Source organism: Accipiter gentilis, chromosome 23, assembly GCF_929443795.1.
Source record: "Accipiter gentilis chromosome 23, bAccGen1.1, whole genome shotgun sequence".
In the NCBI taxonomy this organism is placed as follows: Eukaryota; Metazoa; Chordata; class Aves; order Accipitriformes; family Accipitridae; genus Astur; species Astur gentilis.
Genome location: NC_064902.1, coordinates 8,328,314 through 8,343,159, shown reverse-complemented (window position 1 = coordinate 8,343,159; position 14,846 = coordinate 8,328,314). Strand labels below are relative to the sequence as shown.

Below are 14,846 nucleotides of genomic sequence, written 5' to 3'. Positions count from 1 at the left end.
GGGATGGCACAGGGACACATGGGTGCAGAGCAGCGGTGCTGTGCCTGGTGGGATGCAGGGTGCCAGCTGGGCCTCGGGAAAAAAAACAGCTCCATCCTCTGCCTGCAGCTGTCTCTCTGCCTGCTTCTGCCTGCAGCAGCTTTTAAGCCTTCCCGGGCCCCCAGCCCAATCACCACCTTGCAGTGAAGGCGGCCCCGGCCCCCTGGGGGGGCTCCCGCCCAGGGTGTCCCCTGGGTGCCCAGCTGGCCGCAGGCAGAGTGCCACCACGGGGACCCCGCGCCAGGCCCTGCCCGGGGGGGCTGGGGGTGCCCTGCCTGCACCAGCGCCTGCCTGTGCCCACGCCGGGGTCTCAAGCGTCCGGGCGGGGGCACGGCCAGCGCTGGGACAGGGCACCAGCTGGTGGCAAGGTGCCACCCCAGGCAACGGGACGCGGCCGGTGCCACCGGGGGCGCTGGTGGCACCGCAAGCAGCAGGAGGCAGCAGCCCCCGACGTCACCTCCCGTCACTGCCTTAATTGCTGGGCTGTTGGCACCGAGGAGTTTCGGTTTTCGTTTTCCAGAAACGAAAGCGCGGGGAGGCAGAAGCCGGGGGGGGTGGGGGGGTGGACTCCATCAACCCTGGCACCATCAACCCTGGCAGTGTCCCTGCGGCGCTTGCCCCCACCCCCCAGGTGCTGCCAAGCACCCCGACCCTCTTGGCTCAGGGTGCTAGCGGGGGTCGCTGCTGGAGGACACCGGGTGCCCCCCCCCCCCCCCGAGTACTACTGCGCCTGGCACAGCAGGAACCGGCCAGGAGCACCCTCGTCCTGCAGGACGGCGAGACCCTGGCCACCCACGGCATCTTCTACAGCACCCTGCTGCAGACTCAGCCCCAGGCCATGGAGGTCTTCTGGAGGAGGGGGGGGGGGGATGAGCCCCCCCTCAGAAGGGGCTCTGGGGCAGACACGGGACCCCTGGGCTGAATCCTCTGCTTTATTGTGCTCAATTAGTACAAGCCCCCCCACCCCCTCCCCGCGCCGCTGCGCTGCACCCGGGGCGCTGGGCACCGCCTCCGTGCCCCCCCCCCCCCCAATCTCCTCCCCCCGGGCACCCCACTCCTCCCGCCGGGGGCCCCGCGTCCTGCCCCTCCAGGGTCCCGCTCCCACCCGCAGCCCCCCGGGACCCGAGGGCGTCCCTGCTGCCCCGTCCCCCCGCGGCACCATACCCGGGGAGGGGCACAGCCCGGCCCTGCCGCCCCCCCCCGCCCCGGTACGCCGGGGCAGGTTTACATTCATCCGTAACAGTCGTTAATAAATATGTCCGTGACTCTGCGGTGCCGGCAACCGGCTGGGTCCCCCCCACCGCCGCTGGAGCCGGCGGCAAGGGCGGCCGGCAGCCCCTCACCGGAGGGGGGGGGGGGGGGGAGGCGCGGTCAGCCCGGCTGCCCTCCTGGCCCCGGAGCCGCAGCCCCCCCCCCCTGCCCGCGACCCCGCTCCTAGGCAGAGCCCGGCGCCCGGGGCCGGCCCCGCGGTCACCAGGGGGACGCGCTGCGGGGGCCCCGCTCGGCCCGCGGTCCCTCGTGGGTGCGCCGGCGGCGGGCTTTGCGGGGCTCCGCGCCCTGCCCGCGGCCGGGGGCTCCGGCGGGGACGCGGGGGGGCGGCGGGGGTCTGCCCCGGCTCCAGAGCCGCTGGCAGCCCCTGTCCGCGGCCCCCAGCGGCGGGCGCTCCACCAGCTGGAGGAAGTCCCGGTACCAGACCTTGCGGCCGGGGGGCCCGGCGGCGAGCTGGGGGTCTCCGGCCGCCGCCTTGCCCGCTGCCTGCCGGGCCCCGATCACCTCCAGGGAAAGCCGCAGCAAGGGCTGGGTGAAGCCGTGCTCGGTGGCGTGGCAGAGGTAGAGGCCGGCGTCGGCGCGCTGCACGCTGCGCAGCAGGACCCCCCGCTCCGTCCGCACCACCCGCTCGTCCGTCGGCACCTGCGGCACCCACGGGGGACGGGCGGTCGGCTCGGCGGGACGTGGCACGGCACGGTCCCGCCGGTGGCACCCGCCTAGGGAGAGCCTACCTCTCGCTGGGGGTCATCCGGGGTGCGCTGGTACGTCCAGAGGACACGGGCTTGCAGGGATTTGGGGACGCACTCCAGGAAGGCGGTGCTGCCCTCCACCCCGTAGAGCTGCTTCTGGGGCACGCTGCCCCGCCGGGGGTCTGGGGGGACACGGCCCGGCCGTCAGCGCCCTGCCCTGGCAGGGCTGATGCCCCCCAGGCCGGGTCCCGGCTCACCTTCAGAGCAGAGCACGTTGGGGTCACCGTTGCGGACGTCCTGCCGACGGAAACGCCTGCGGGAAGGCAGTGGGGCAGCAGGGGCCGTGGCAGCACGACCTGCGCCCCTCACCGTGGCCTCAGAGCAGGCCTGTCACCCCAGCACTGCACCCTGGCACGTCACCTACCTCTTGGTGTTGGGCACATAGCGGGTGCAGGCAGTGCCATCCCAGGCACAGTATGGGTCCCGGGCCAGGCAGCATTCGGCACAGGCTTTGCCGTAGGCACCGCAGCGGTGCAGGGGCAGCTGGGCCAGTGCCGTGGCCGAGCCGGCATAGAGCTGTTGCTGGGGGTGGGGTAGAGAGTGGAGCTGAGCACCCCAGCGCCACGGCATGGGGCCAGGCAGAGCCACGGCTGGACACAGGGACCCACCTAGGGTCCCCCCTTACCCGCTTGGAGGAGAGCTGCAGGCTGGTGATGGGGGAGGCATCCTGCAGGCAGAGCGCAGGCAGGAGTTAGGGCAGGCGGGGGAACCAAGGCATCCAGGCTGCCGGCTCCCACGTCCTGGCAGGTGGAGTGCCCAGGCACAACCCGGACCATGGGCAATACAAGGGGGTGCCAGGGAGGTCTGACGGGGGGTGTGTGGAGCCCCCCCCCCTCACCTGGAAGACCTGTAGCTCCTCCAGCAGCAGCGGCTCCATGTGGTGCCAGCTCTCCTTGGGCACCGAGACCACCTTCAGCACCGTGCCCACGTCTGCAGGCAAGGAGGGGTAAGGCCAGGGGTCCCAGCCCCGGCATCCCCCAGCTCTCCCTCCCTGCCCCAGCCCCGGGATCACCACGTGCCTGTGCCGATGAAAAGGACATCGTAGTGGCCATCAGCAGCTGTGACGCGGTCCACGGCGATGCGGGTGAAGGTGTAGGGCACGGCGGCTTGCAGGAAGAGGGGTCGCTGGCCGTGGGGCAGCACCGGGTTGTACATCAGCGGGTGGTGCCGGGCAAACTGGATCACCTCGTCTGGGAAGTCCTTGGTGGAGCCGAAGGTGCCGAAGGTTTTGCTGGGGCACTGCGGGGAGGTGGTGCTGGCTGAACAGGGTCTCGCTCCTGACCCCCATCCTGGGTACTGGCATCCCCTGGCAGCACCAGCCGGGACACCCCTGTGCCACGTACCATGCCCGGGCGGGGGTATGGCACGCGCCCCTGGTACGACACCCACTGGTAGTTGGGACCCTCCTTGTGCGCAAAGGGGCCCAGGAAAGCCCGGCGGATGTCGGCCATGGTGTAGACGCAGACGGCCGAGCCCTGGAAAACAGAGCTGGTGGGAGAGAGAGGGGGCCATGTGAGGGGTGAGGGGGCCACCGCTGGGCACGGGGTGGGGCGGTGGGGAGGGGGCTCAACCTGGAGGTGGAGAAGACAGCGTAGACCAGGGGGTTGCGCTTGTCCCTTGTCTGCAGCAGGAAGACGTCCCCTGCAAGCCAGAAGGGCGTCAACACTGCCCTGACGTGCCAAGACCGCCCATGGGCACCCTGGGGGGCCGCCCCCACCCCCCCCACTCACGGAGCTCATCGAAGTGGGTGTCCGCCCCGTCGGGTCCTGGCACAGCGCAGACGAGACGAGCCTTCAGGAAGGTCGTCCACTTGTTCACCAGGCTGCGCTGCCCACCCACGTCGTTCTGCCGGGAGAGGGAGGGTACCGACGTCAGCAGCGGCGGGTGGCACCCACGGGCACCCCCGGCCACCCAGCCCACCCGCCTGCAGATGCTCTCACCCGGCAGATCTGGCCGATGCGGGCAAAGCTGGTCTTGCCCAGCCCCTGCTGCCGCTCCACCGCCGTCTCACGGAAGAAGAAGTAGATCTTGTCATCATCGGGGTCCTCGCTCTCCGGCACCCAAAAAACGGCCACGAACTTGGGCTCTGGGGGCAGAGGGGTGCCGCCTCCAGTGCCTCTGCTAGCTCTGCTCCCCGGGGACCCTGGGGCACCCGCCGGGGTCCCAGGAGGGCGCAGCCCCTCCCCTGCCCAGCTGCAGGGCAGAGGCAGAGCGAGGGTGGGACCCCACCAGGCACTAGGGGTCTGCGGGGGGCACAGGCACCCCTCAAGTCACCCTCCGCAGGCAGCAGAGGACAGGGTGCGGCTGAGCCTGGAAGACTCGTTGCCCCGATGCCTCCAGGGAGCAGCAACGCCGCACCGGGGTGCCGGCGGCCCCACTGCCCTCCCGCTGCCCGGCACTGACCGTTGAGCCAGCGGGAGTCATGCTGCTCGGTGCGGATGGAGGGACGCCGGCCCAGGCTGCGGAAGATGGTAAAGTCACGGCCCATCAGATCGGTGGCCACCCCGGAGTAGAGCTCCTCGCCTGGCAGGCACCGAGGGAAGCGTTACGGGGGACCCCCTGGCAACCCCCTGCCGCACTGTCCCCAGCGCCAGGCTCGGATCTCTCTTACCCACGAGGACGGAGGCGGCTGCGTGCCGGGGGTCATAGGGGCTCTTCCCCTTGCCGTCCTCGGTGCGCCGGGGGTCCAGCTTGAAGATGGGCTCCTGGAGGGTGGTAAGGACGGGAGGTGGGTGGGTGGCAGCAGCTGGGGGCCGCAGCAGTGCTTTGGCAGGGGGGAGCTCAACCTCCGCGTGCTGGCCAGCCTCCACGAAGGCGCAGACAGGGTGGAAGGCTCCAGTGCCGCAGGCGTACAGGTGGGTCCGGTTGTAGGGGTGTAGGATCTTCACGAAGTTCATGCACTCGGCCTGGGGGCGGAGGGCACAGGGAGGAGGTGCTGGGGCAGCCCCCCAACACCCCCCCCGGCACCTCCCGGCACCCCCCCCCAGCACTCACGGTGATGTCCTTGCCAGCCCAGTTGCACTCCTCCCTCCACTCCACCGGTGCCGGCCAGTAGATCTGCGGGGGGAGAGGGGGACGCTCACAGCTCGCAGCCCCGGGGTGTGCCAGGGGCCGCCCGGCAGCTGTGGCCCCCCCATTACCTTCCTGTCCCGCTGGCTGATGTCATCCAGGGCCAGGGAGAGGAGGTGGTTCTGGGCGCCAGCAAAGAGGCGGCCGCGCTCCTCGTCCAGCAGCAGGGCCTCGTAGCAGCACGAGCGCTCCAGCACGAAGAGGCGCAGCCCGTGGCGAGCCCGCAGCTCTGCCAGGACCCGCCGGCACCGCTCAGCCTGGCCTCGCCACGGCACCTGCTGCTGCCCGGCACGCTCCCCTGACCCGGACACACACCCCGGGGGGATCTGGGTCTGGCCATGGTTCCCCCCCCCCCCCTCCGCCCCGCCATGCCACCCCCTCCCCCAAACCTGTCCCACTGGCTTGACCGGGTTCACCGACCCCGTGCTGGCCCAGCACCCATCCCCACACCAGCCTGACACCCATCCCTGCACTGCCCAGCACCCACCCCTGCGTGGGCCCAGCACCAATCCCATACACCACCCAGCACCCATCCCTGTGTCAGCCTGGCACCCATCCCTACACCCCCCAGCACCCATTCCCAAACCATCCAGCACTCAACCCTGAGCCAGCCCAGCACCTCTCCCTGTGCCCCCCAGCACCCATCCCTGTACTGCCCACCCTGGCGGCAGGCAGCAGGGGAGAAGGGGCCATTCCCTGCCCTGCGGAGCTAATCCCACCGCGGCAGGAACAAACAGCCCTTTGTCAGGCTGCAAGGAGAATGCTTGCCGGGACCCGCCGCCGGACAAAGCCCCCCGTGCTGTGCCGGAGCCCAAGGGGTGGCCAGCCAGGACACAGCACCGGCTCCCTGGCTGGCATGCCATCCTTGCCAAGCATGGCACAGCCATGGCAGTGAGCACCGCCACGGTGCCCCGCAGGGGGACGGATGCCTGAGCCGGCACATGCCAGGCGCTGAGAGTGAAGGCCCAAGGGCAGGCAGGTGGCCCTGGTCGGGCTGGCATCAGGCAAGCAACCCGGCAGCCTGTGCCAATGCCTGGCAGCCCGTGAAGACGGTGGCACTGGTGCCGACGAGGCAACAGTGCCAGGATTTCACACCCCTCCCGCCATGCTGTCCCCCGCCCCCCCAGGATGCTCCCATCCCCTGGGACGACGCTGGGTGCTGACATGGAACCGGTGCACCCACGCCTGACCCCACGTCCCGTCCCGTCCCCCCCCGACCAGTGTCCCATGCTCACCGGGGAAGGCCAGCTTGAGGCGGGGGGTGGCAGCGGGCGGGGGGCGGCCGGCGGCGGGGCCGCAGAGCAGGAGCAGGAGCAGGAGCAGTGTGCGGCTCATGGCCGGGGCCTGGCTGGTGGCCCCGCGGCTGGGGCAGAGAAGCGAGACCTCAGCTCGGGTTACAGCCCCCTCCCCGCAGCCCCCAGACCACGATCCCTCCCCGGCGCTGCCGATGGGATGCAGAGGGCACTGAGCATCGGCATAGGGCAACCCCGGCACGGCACGAGAAGGCCACCCCGCTGGGCTTGACCTGGTGATTGGGGGGGGACACAGGCCAGCCGCATCCCTCCCTGGTTTTTAAGCCTCCATTAATCCAACCCCGAACCTAAGGGGCTCCAGGACCAGCCCTCCCGCTCCTGTCCATGGGGAAACTGAGGCAACCCAGCTGAGCAGCAGCCAGCCCTCCCTATGCCTGCCTGAGCCCTGCTGGCAGGAGGGTGCTGGGCTCTGCCCGTTGCTACCTGCAAGCACAGAGCTGTCCTGAGGGGACGGGGACAAGGACAGGGCAAGCACCGGGGTGGTGCCAGCCAGACAAGGCACCCTGGGCAGGCAGTGGGCTCCTGAGCAGCGGGCAAGCAGGCCATCGTGGGAGTCATGGGGTCCCGTGCCTCAGTTTCCCCCACTGCTACACCCCCCACCGTTTGGCCCCTGGTCCTCCTCATACCACCCTGCGAACGGGAGCTGGGTTTGGGGGGCCTCTGGCCCGGCAGGTGCCCACAGCCCCTGGAGAGGCCCATGCTGGCAAACCCACCACCCTCACGGGCACCCACCACAGGGTGGGGAAGAGCTCCTCCGACACCGGCACGCTCTCCCCTGGGGAGCGGGAGGTGACGGTTATCGCGAGCACTGCGCCAACACGCAGCTCCCCACCTCGCCCGCCGGCCACGCCACGGGAGCCTCGGGCAGCTGCAGGCTGCCGGGACGTGCCAGCCGGCACCTCCCCGCGCCACGTGCGAAGCACAAGCCCGGCCACGCCAGCCATCGGCCCCTGGCGCGGCCGATGGGTTTCACCCACACCACAGCCAACGGGGCCTCGCCAGGACACCGGTGACGACCGAAGCCCCACCGTGGCACCGGGGCTCGGTGCAACCGCCCCACGTTCCGACGCCCTGCTCGGGCGGGGTGTGAGCTGGGCCGCAGCAGGTGCCGGGCCAGAGGGACACGTGTGCGTGGCAGCGCCCGGCGCAGATCCGGGCACGTCTGCCCGCTGCCCGGCACGGCTGGCCGGGGCCTGCCCCGGGTTCCTGCGGGCAGGGGGCAGCCCCCACCCGGGCTGGCGGAGGGGGAGCGAGCCCTGGGCAGGCAAGCGGGTGGGGAGCAGCAGGCAGCCGGCGGCGGGCAGGGGTCCCGGCCGGGCACAGTGCCGCAGGGCTGGGCTGCCCGGCGGCCTGGCGTGAGGGCGGCAGGCGCTAATGGCATTTCCAGAGGCGCCGGGACGAGGCGGGGGACCCGTCGGGCTCTGCCAGCCCCTCCGGCTGCCGGCCAGCGAGGGCCCTGGCGGGGGCACCGGGGGTCCTCCCGCCTGCCCGGCACCTGCCAGTGCTCGCCAAGGGGCCAGGGCAGCCCCCCCCCCGCGCCCCCGGGCACGGACCCCGCACGCCGGCTGCCCCGGCCCGGTGCTGGCGCGGAGGGCAGGCTGGGCGGGCGGCTGGGTCGAGCAGCGGCGGCAGCGCCGGAGACCCCCGGTGCCAGCACTGGCAGATCCAGCCCCCGAGACCCCCGGTGCCAACCCCGCGCAGCCCCCCGGTGCCAGCGCCGGCACGGACCCAGCCCCCAGCCCCACTCCGGGGCCAGCCCCGGCACGGACCCAGACCCCCGACACCCCCGGTGCCAGCCCGGGCAGACCCAGCCCTCGGCCTCCCGGTGCCAGCCCGGGCAGACCCCCGACGGCAGCGCAGAGACCCCGGACCGGGACACCCCCCTCGTACCAACCCCGGGACCCCCCCCCCCGACCCCGGCAGCCCCCGCACCCTGCTCGGCCCCCGGGCACCCACCTGGGTCCCAGCTCGGCTCGGCCCGGCCCGGCCCCGCCCTCCGCGTCCGCCGGGAGGGAGCGGGGCGGCCCCGGCGGGGCGGGGCGGGGCGGGGCGGGGGGGGGGGGGCGGGGGGGGGGGGGGCGGCGGGGGCGCGGCCCGGCCCGGGGGGCACGCGCACACGCACACGCACGTGCGAACACGCGTGCCCAGGCACGCTCGCGTGCAAACGGATACGCACGTGCAAACAGGCGCGTGCACAAGCACCCGGGCACCCTCGCACACGCCTGTGCAAGCACGCGCTCACGGGCACTCACACGCGTGTGCGAACACACGCACGCTCACACACGTGTGCAAGCAGACGCGCGGAAAAACACACACGTCCAGAAACACGCGGGCACACTCGGGCACGCACGTGCAAACGCACCCACTCACACTCGCACACAAGCACGAGCGTGCAAAATCACCCAGGCACGCTCACACCTGCACGCACACTCACGCACGCTCACACTCACACGCACGCACACACACACGCAAACACGGAGCCATGTTGCCACCCCACATGGCCCACGGAGATACCTGCAGTGACACCCACTGCCCCCAGGGCAGAGCTGAGCATGCCACGCTCAGCACACGAGTGGCTCAGCACACGGGCGGCTCAGCACACGAGTGGCAGGGTCACCTCATCCCTGGGGCAGGCAGTTGCCGGCCGGGTGCTGCCAGCCTGGTCGTGGGGTGCCAAGGGCTGTGCCGGGGGGTGCTGGGCCAATGCCGGGGGCACCGGGGGCCGTGCCGGGGGCAGCGGGGGGCCAGCGCTGCGCCCTGCTCAGCTGCAGCCCAGATGTCTGGCCCAGGCCCAGCCCGGAGCAAACAAAATTCCTCCGCTGCCTCCCATTTTCCAGCCGCCGCTGCCAAGAATAGCAAGTGCCGAGCGGTGCCGGCAGCGGGGCCACGCGCGCCTCGGCGGGCAGGGCTCGGGGCCGGAGGGGGGGGACACAGGCTGCCCTAGGGAACACCCCCTTGCCTTGTCACCCCCCTCCCCGCGCCCCGAGCTGCCCCTTCCTGCAGGTGTGGGAGTCCGGGAAGGCAGGCCCAACATTAGCGGGGAGGCGGAGGGTGCAGGCAGGTGCAGGGTGACTGGGGAGGCAGGGGGGTGCAGGCAGGCAGCGGGTACCAGCAGGCAGCGGGTGCAGGTGGGCTGGCAGTGAGTGCAGGCAGGCCGGCAGCAGGTGCAGGCAGGCCGGCAGCAGGGGCAGGCTGGCAGCAGGTGCCGGCAGCCCGGCAGCGGGTGCAGGCAGGTCAGGTGCAGGTGCAGGTAGGCAGCTGGTGCAGGCAGGCAGTGGGTTCAGCAGGCAGTAGCAGCTATGCAGGCAGGCGCAGGCAGGCCGGCAGCAGGCAGGAAGAGCCGTGCCAGGCAGGGTGCCTGGGCAATGCCCTTCCGTCTCACTGCCGGGAACCCTCCTGCTGCTGGCCTGGGTGCGCTAGTAGGCTGGCCACAGGCTCTGCCCCAGCGCTGCCTCTTGTTCCCCTCCCAGTTGTGCCTTGGTGCCAAGCTCCAGCCCAGAGTCATGGGTGGCAAGGGGGACGGGGACGGCGAGGGGATGGGATCGGGTGGTAGGGAAGCCGCTGGCACTGGTATGGCAGGGGTTACTGTGCCATAAGACTTTGCCCAGGTGCCACAGGAGGACTTTGGGCTGGGTGGCCCCCATGGGGTTGGGCACAGCGTCCCTGGTCCCACCGTCCCAGCCTGCCATCATGGCAGGCTGGGACGGTGGGACCAGGGACGCTGTGCCCAACCCTGCACAATGGGCACCTTCCTTTGCTGTGCCAGCACTGTGCCTCAGTCTCCCTCCACCCCGCTGGGACCTTTCCACCCGACACCGCTCCTGGCACACATGGTGAGGTGGCTGGGTGTCGTCACTGTCACCCCAGCCCCAGAACCCTGCAGGGACCTCGCCGGGAGCAGCTCCGCCTGGAGAAACCATCAGGCGTCAGAAGGGCCGGGCTTCAATCCCGGAAAAAACGGTGTGAGAGGGACGCGCCACGTCGCCCGCTGGCCACCCATTCCCACCCTGCCGGGTGTTCCTGGCAAGCGCCGAAGCCACTGGGCGCTGGCACGGTGACATTTCCCAGCTGGAACGGGCATCACCCCCAGCAGCCTGCCCTCATCCCCACGCTCGCTGCCAGCCCCACGGAGGGTGGCATGGCCGGGTGCCGGTGGCCTGGCTCCCTGCCAGCGCGGGGGTGTCACTGCCGGCGGCGCGAGCAGGTGCCGGCACCTTCCCTCTTTGATCCCTTCCCTGCCGCCGGCGGATCCGCGCCTGGGCATCGCTGCCTCTGCCAAATCTCCCCTGGCGGTTCCGGCTCGGCGAGCATCGGTAGCTCTGCTGGCAGTGCCCAAGCCCCCAGCGGTGTTTGTGGTAGGAAACGGGCTCCTCTCCACCTCCGCAGGCCTCCCGGGGGTGACGCGGCAGCAGGCAGCGGCCAACAGCTCCCGCACCTCCGTGCCATCAGATGGGTGACCAGGACCAGCGGCTGCTGGACAGCCTGCACAGAGGGATGGGTATCCACTAGCCATCAGGATGGGGACAAATCCTGCACCCCAAGCAGGAGCGGTATCTTGCTGGGAGAGCCCTGGCAACACTGCGGGGACCTGTGGGGTGACCCAGAGGGAGGCAGCTGCAGGGTGCCCCCCCCCCCCCCGTCTCCCTAGGGGCTGGGGAGCATCCCTTCGCCCTGGTGGAGCCAAAAACCCAGGGGAACAAGGTGAACTGCATCATACCAACCGGTGCTGTAGGTGTCCCCATGCCACCTGGGCTTGGCACAGCCCTGCTCCCCAGCCAAGAGATGTGCAGTGGGATGGCCTTTGCCAGCACTCCCGGTGACACCGCCGCCTTGCTGGGGGAGAGGAGGGAGCAGCGGCATCCTCACCCCAGCCTGCACCCATGGCCCAGGCATGGGGATACTCTCCTCGAGCTGGTACCCCCTGAGTCTCACCACCCAAAAATTCCCTCAGTGGTTTGTGACAACACAAAAGAGGTGGCTTTAGGACTCCTTTGGGAATCCTTCCGGCACAGGGCCCCTCACTGGCTGCCTGCGTGACTCCTTCATCCCTGGCCAGCCTGGCTCCCCGTCCCAAGCTCCACTCCCCACTGCAGCTTGTGGCTTCCTGGGGGAGCGAGGTGAGCCCTGCTGTGCCACGAACACCGCAGGGATCTCTCCCGTTGCCACTTTGATGGGTGTACCAGTGTTTCCTCGCTGGCACACCTGGCTCGGCTGTGCATCAGGGCAAGGGAAGGGGCTGTGTGTCACCGTGGCACATGGTGGCCTCAGGTGGCCACCATGTCCCTGGTGCAAGGGGAGGGTGTGCGAGGCGGGGGATGGAGCCCATGGGGTCCCAAGCGTGCTGGTGCAAGGGCGTGGCTGGTGGCGAGTAAATACGCCTGAGCCAGCTGCATCCTCATAGCGTGGCATGGTGGTGATGTCCCGGGGGGACACCAGCTCAGGGCTCACACCCCATCTATGCATACACTCCCCCGACCCTACATCCACTCCCCCATCACAGCATGCTGGTGCGAGACCCCCACAGCAGGGACCCGCGTGGCCCCAGCGCATTCCTGCCAGGATTAGGTACCGGCTCCCGGCAGCGCCATGCCAGTGTAGCCCAGCTAATCCCTTTTTAATTGTCCCCACCCTGCACTGGGCTGAGCCAGGCTGCCCAGGGGTTGTGGGGTGCTGGTGCACCCCGGTGCCCGAGTACATCTGGGGTGCCATCACTGTGTGTCACTGCTGTGGGACCAAGCTGTGGGGTGCATGGTGAACCTTTGGGGTGGTGATGAAGAAGGAGGCATCATCCATCCTCCCAGTGCAGCACAATGGCTTTTTGGGAAAGGGAGGGATCCTGGGCTTCTAGGATCCCATCCTGCTGCTCCGAGGTGACTGTCCACCCTCGGCTTCGTGGATGCCGGCAGCCAGGCTCCAGGGCAGGCAGAGGGACTGCATCCCATGCACTGACAACCACTGAGCTTCAAGCTCCTCAGAATCATCCCCAGTTTGGGGGCAGGAGCCTCAGCGGAGCCACGGCACAAGACATGGCACACAGGCTCTCTGCCACCGGCCCGGCCTTCTCCCTGTCCCAGTGGGAGGGCAGGAGAGATGCTGGCCGAGCCCCCCTGCCTGCTGCCCTGCCCCAGCCCCTCCAGCCCTGCCCTGTGCCACACCGACCGGCGGCATCCAGCTCCTCCAGGCTCTAAAAATAGGCTGGTGGCCCTGCCACAGGGTCGGTAATTTTAGCTGGGGCGTGTCTCGCTGGGAAGCATGTGGGACCCTTCATCTGCATCCACACCCGGGGCTGATGTCAGCCCCTCGCTGCCCACTTGCTCATCCCTGCCCCGGGGCAGCACCCAGCAGCGTGGTGCAGCCACGGCCACCTTGAGCACAGGCAATGCCTGGTGGGATGGCAAGGGCAGGGGAGTGGGGACAGGGTTGCCCAGGTGCCTCCCGAACCTGCTCGCTCCCCGTCCAGGGCACCTTGCCCCCAAAGCCGGTGGCATCAGGGAACACAGCATCCTACTGCCACAGCACCCAGCAGCACCTAGCCAGGCGGTGGCAGAGGGGTCCCGGCACCCTGCCCTGCCCACCCTCCTCCTCTCACCCTGGCCCCCCAACACAACAGCCACTTCAGATCGCCTCCCACGGTGCTCCCGCAGAGCCGCGGCGGCTGGGAAGGCTGGGGGGGCTGCCATCGAGCATAATGCGGCTATTGACGGGCGAGCCGGCGGCCCCGGCGCAGCACAATAGGGCCTTGTCTGCTGGCCCAGCTCCCGCTCCTGCCCAGCCCCGTGCCCAGCGTCGGGCTCCTCTCTTCCCCAAATGGCTCGGAGCTCGCCCAGGTGCCAGCCAGGGCAAGCCCTGCCCAGGGCCGAGCCGGTGAGCATGGTGCAGGAGCCATGGGTAGGAGGTCACCGGGTGAACCCCCCTTTCCCGTAAACCAGCGCCCCAGGAAAGGGGCATCGCTTGGGAAACCCCTCAGCGTGGCGGTGCTCATCCCGGCCACCCTGGCTGGGACAGGGCTTGGGGGTCCCCGCTCAGCCGTGGGGTGACGGGGATAAGGAGGTGGTGGTGTGTGCCCAGCGATGCCTCCACTTCCCTCTTGGGACCGTGTCTGAGCCCACCGGCACCCAGCACCCACCGAGGGGAGACAGGGACCGGGCATCCCCCCTGGGAAGCTCCACCGCCCCGGCCACCCAACCCCGCGGTCCCCCTCAGTGGGGCAGCCCGGTGCCCCACAGACGCCATCTCACCTGCTATGGTGCGTGGGCTCTGCCGGAGCTCGCCTGCCTGCTCGCCTGGAGGGTGAGCCGGGGCTGCGGCTGCCGCCTGCTCTTTAAACCCCAAATCCCCGGTGCCGGGCGCCAGTCCTGCCAGCGGCGGGGGCGGAGGGAGGAGACGCAAAGGCCCGGTCCCTGCTCCCGGGGCCGGCACCAACAAAAGGCAACTGTGTCCCGTGTCCTCCCTGTGCACCCAGCGACCTGGTCGGCCGCCTGGGGACAGACCCTCAGGACCCTGGGCTCCCCGGGGTGCTGCCACCTCCTCCGCCTGCACTGGGAAGGCAGGAGAGGTGCGGGTGAGCCCTGGGTCCCCAATCGCAGCCACGGAGCATCCTGATGTCCCCAAGAACCCATCCCTGCCCGCTCGGTCCTGTCCCTGTGTGGAGGGGTGCCAGGATGAAGGCACTTGTCACCGTCCCCCCGCTTCATCTGCTCCTGCAAAGCCCGGCCCAGCAGGGCTGGAGGAGGAGGAAGGGGACGTGGCTGCCGCCGCAGTGCCTGTGCCTGGGGGACTCACCCCGTGGGACCCCCACAGCCCTGCCCCGCTGGGACTGTGGGGCCGGGTGGCTGCCTGTGAAGCATCCCTGCGGTCCGAAGGCCGGGAGCAGCCTGTGACGCCTCATTAACACGGGGTAAATGTGTAACGAGCTCTTGGCCGGGCCAGGGCAGTTTGAGCCACACGGCTCTTCTCACCCACCCGGCATGCTGGGAGCTGGGGATGCGTTGGCTCTAACATGGTGGCAGCCGCACAGATGGGGCAGGAGGGTGAAGAAAGGTCTGTCTTGTGGCCGGGCATGCTGGGGTGACTTCAGCGCTTGCTGGAAGGAGCGGAGCAGGCAGCGTGCAGGGCTGGGATGGGAACAAACCCGTCCCCAGAGGAGGGAGGCTGACCCGCCACCCACGCCTGCCCCAGCCTCAACCCAGCTGCCTGCCGGCAGGGCGTGAGGGTGAGGGAGCCGGGCTCTGCTCTGCGGTGTCCGCCGGCACGGGAGGCAATGGGCACCGATTTAATAAAAAAACCCAAACGGGCAATTCCATCTGAAGGCAAGAAAATGTTTTTTTCTGCTGCAACGGTGGCCAGCCACTGGCACGGCCGCCCCAGAGGCTGTGGAGCCTCCGGCCGCGGAGATAGGCAAACCCGG

General features: G+C 70.2%; 1 protein-coding gene across 1 annotated transcript; it reads right to left on the bottom strand.

The window, feature by feature from the left end:
• Window positions 1-1,105: 1,105 nt before the first annotated feature.
• On the bottom strand, window positions 1,106-14,320 carry SEMA3B (semaphorin 3B). The gene is made up of 18 exons (XM_049826805.1): window positions 14,222-14,320; window positions 6,362-6,489; window positions 5,198-5,355; window positions 5,052-5,114; window positions 4,844-4,963; window positions 4,669-4,762; window positions 4,461-4,580; window positions 3,998-4,143; window positions 3,788-3,902; window positions 3,629-3,698; window positions 3,401-3,545; window positions 3,077-3,296; window positions 2,896-2,987; window positions 2,683-2,724; window positions 2,422-2,579; window positions 2,255-2,310; window positions 2,040-2,179; window positions 1,106-1,950 (listed from the first exon to the last, which is right to left on the bottom strand). The coding sequence occupies exons 1-18, from the start codon at window positions 14,284-14,286 to the stop codon at window positions 1,510-1,512; spliced, it is 2,373 nt and encodes a 790-aa protein (XP_049682762.1). The 5' UTR covers window positions 14,287-14,320; the 3' UTR covers window positions 1,106-1,509.
• Between the last annotated feature and the right edge of the window lie 526 nt (window positions 14,321-14,846).

Excerpts from the sequence above, each read along its gene's own strand:
- SEMA3B (XM_049826805.1), bottom strand. The coding sequence starts at position 14,286 with ATGCTTCACAGGCAGCCACCCGGCCCCACAGTCCCAGCGGGGCAGGGC. Across the intron at positions 3,297-3,400 it reads CATACCCCCGCCCGGGCATG|TGCCCCAGCAAAACCTTCGG; the intron begins GTACGTGGCACA and ends ACCTCCCCGCAG. Across the intron at positions 2,725-2,895 it reads AGGAGCTACAGGTCTTCCAG|GATGCCTCCCCCATCACCAG; the intron begins GTGAGGGGGGGG and ends CTCTGCCTGCAG.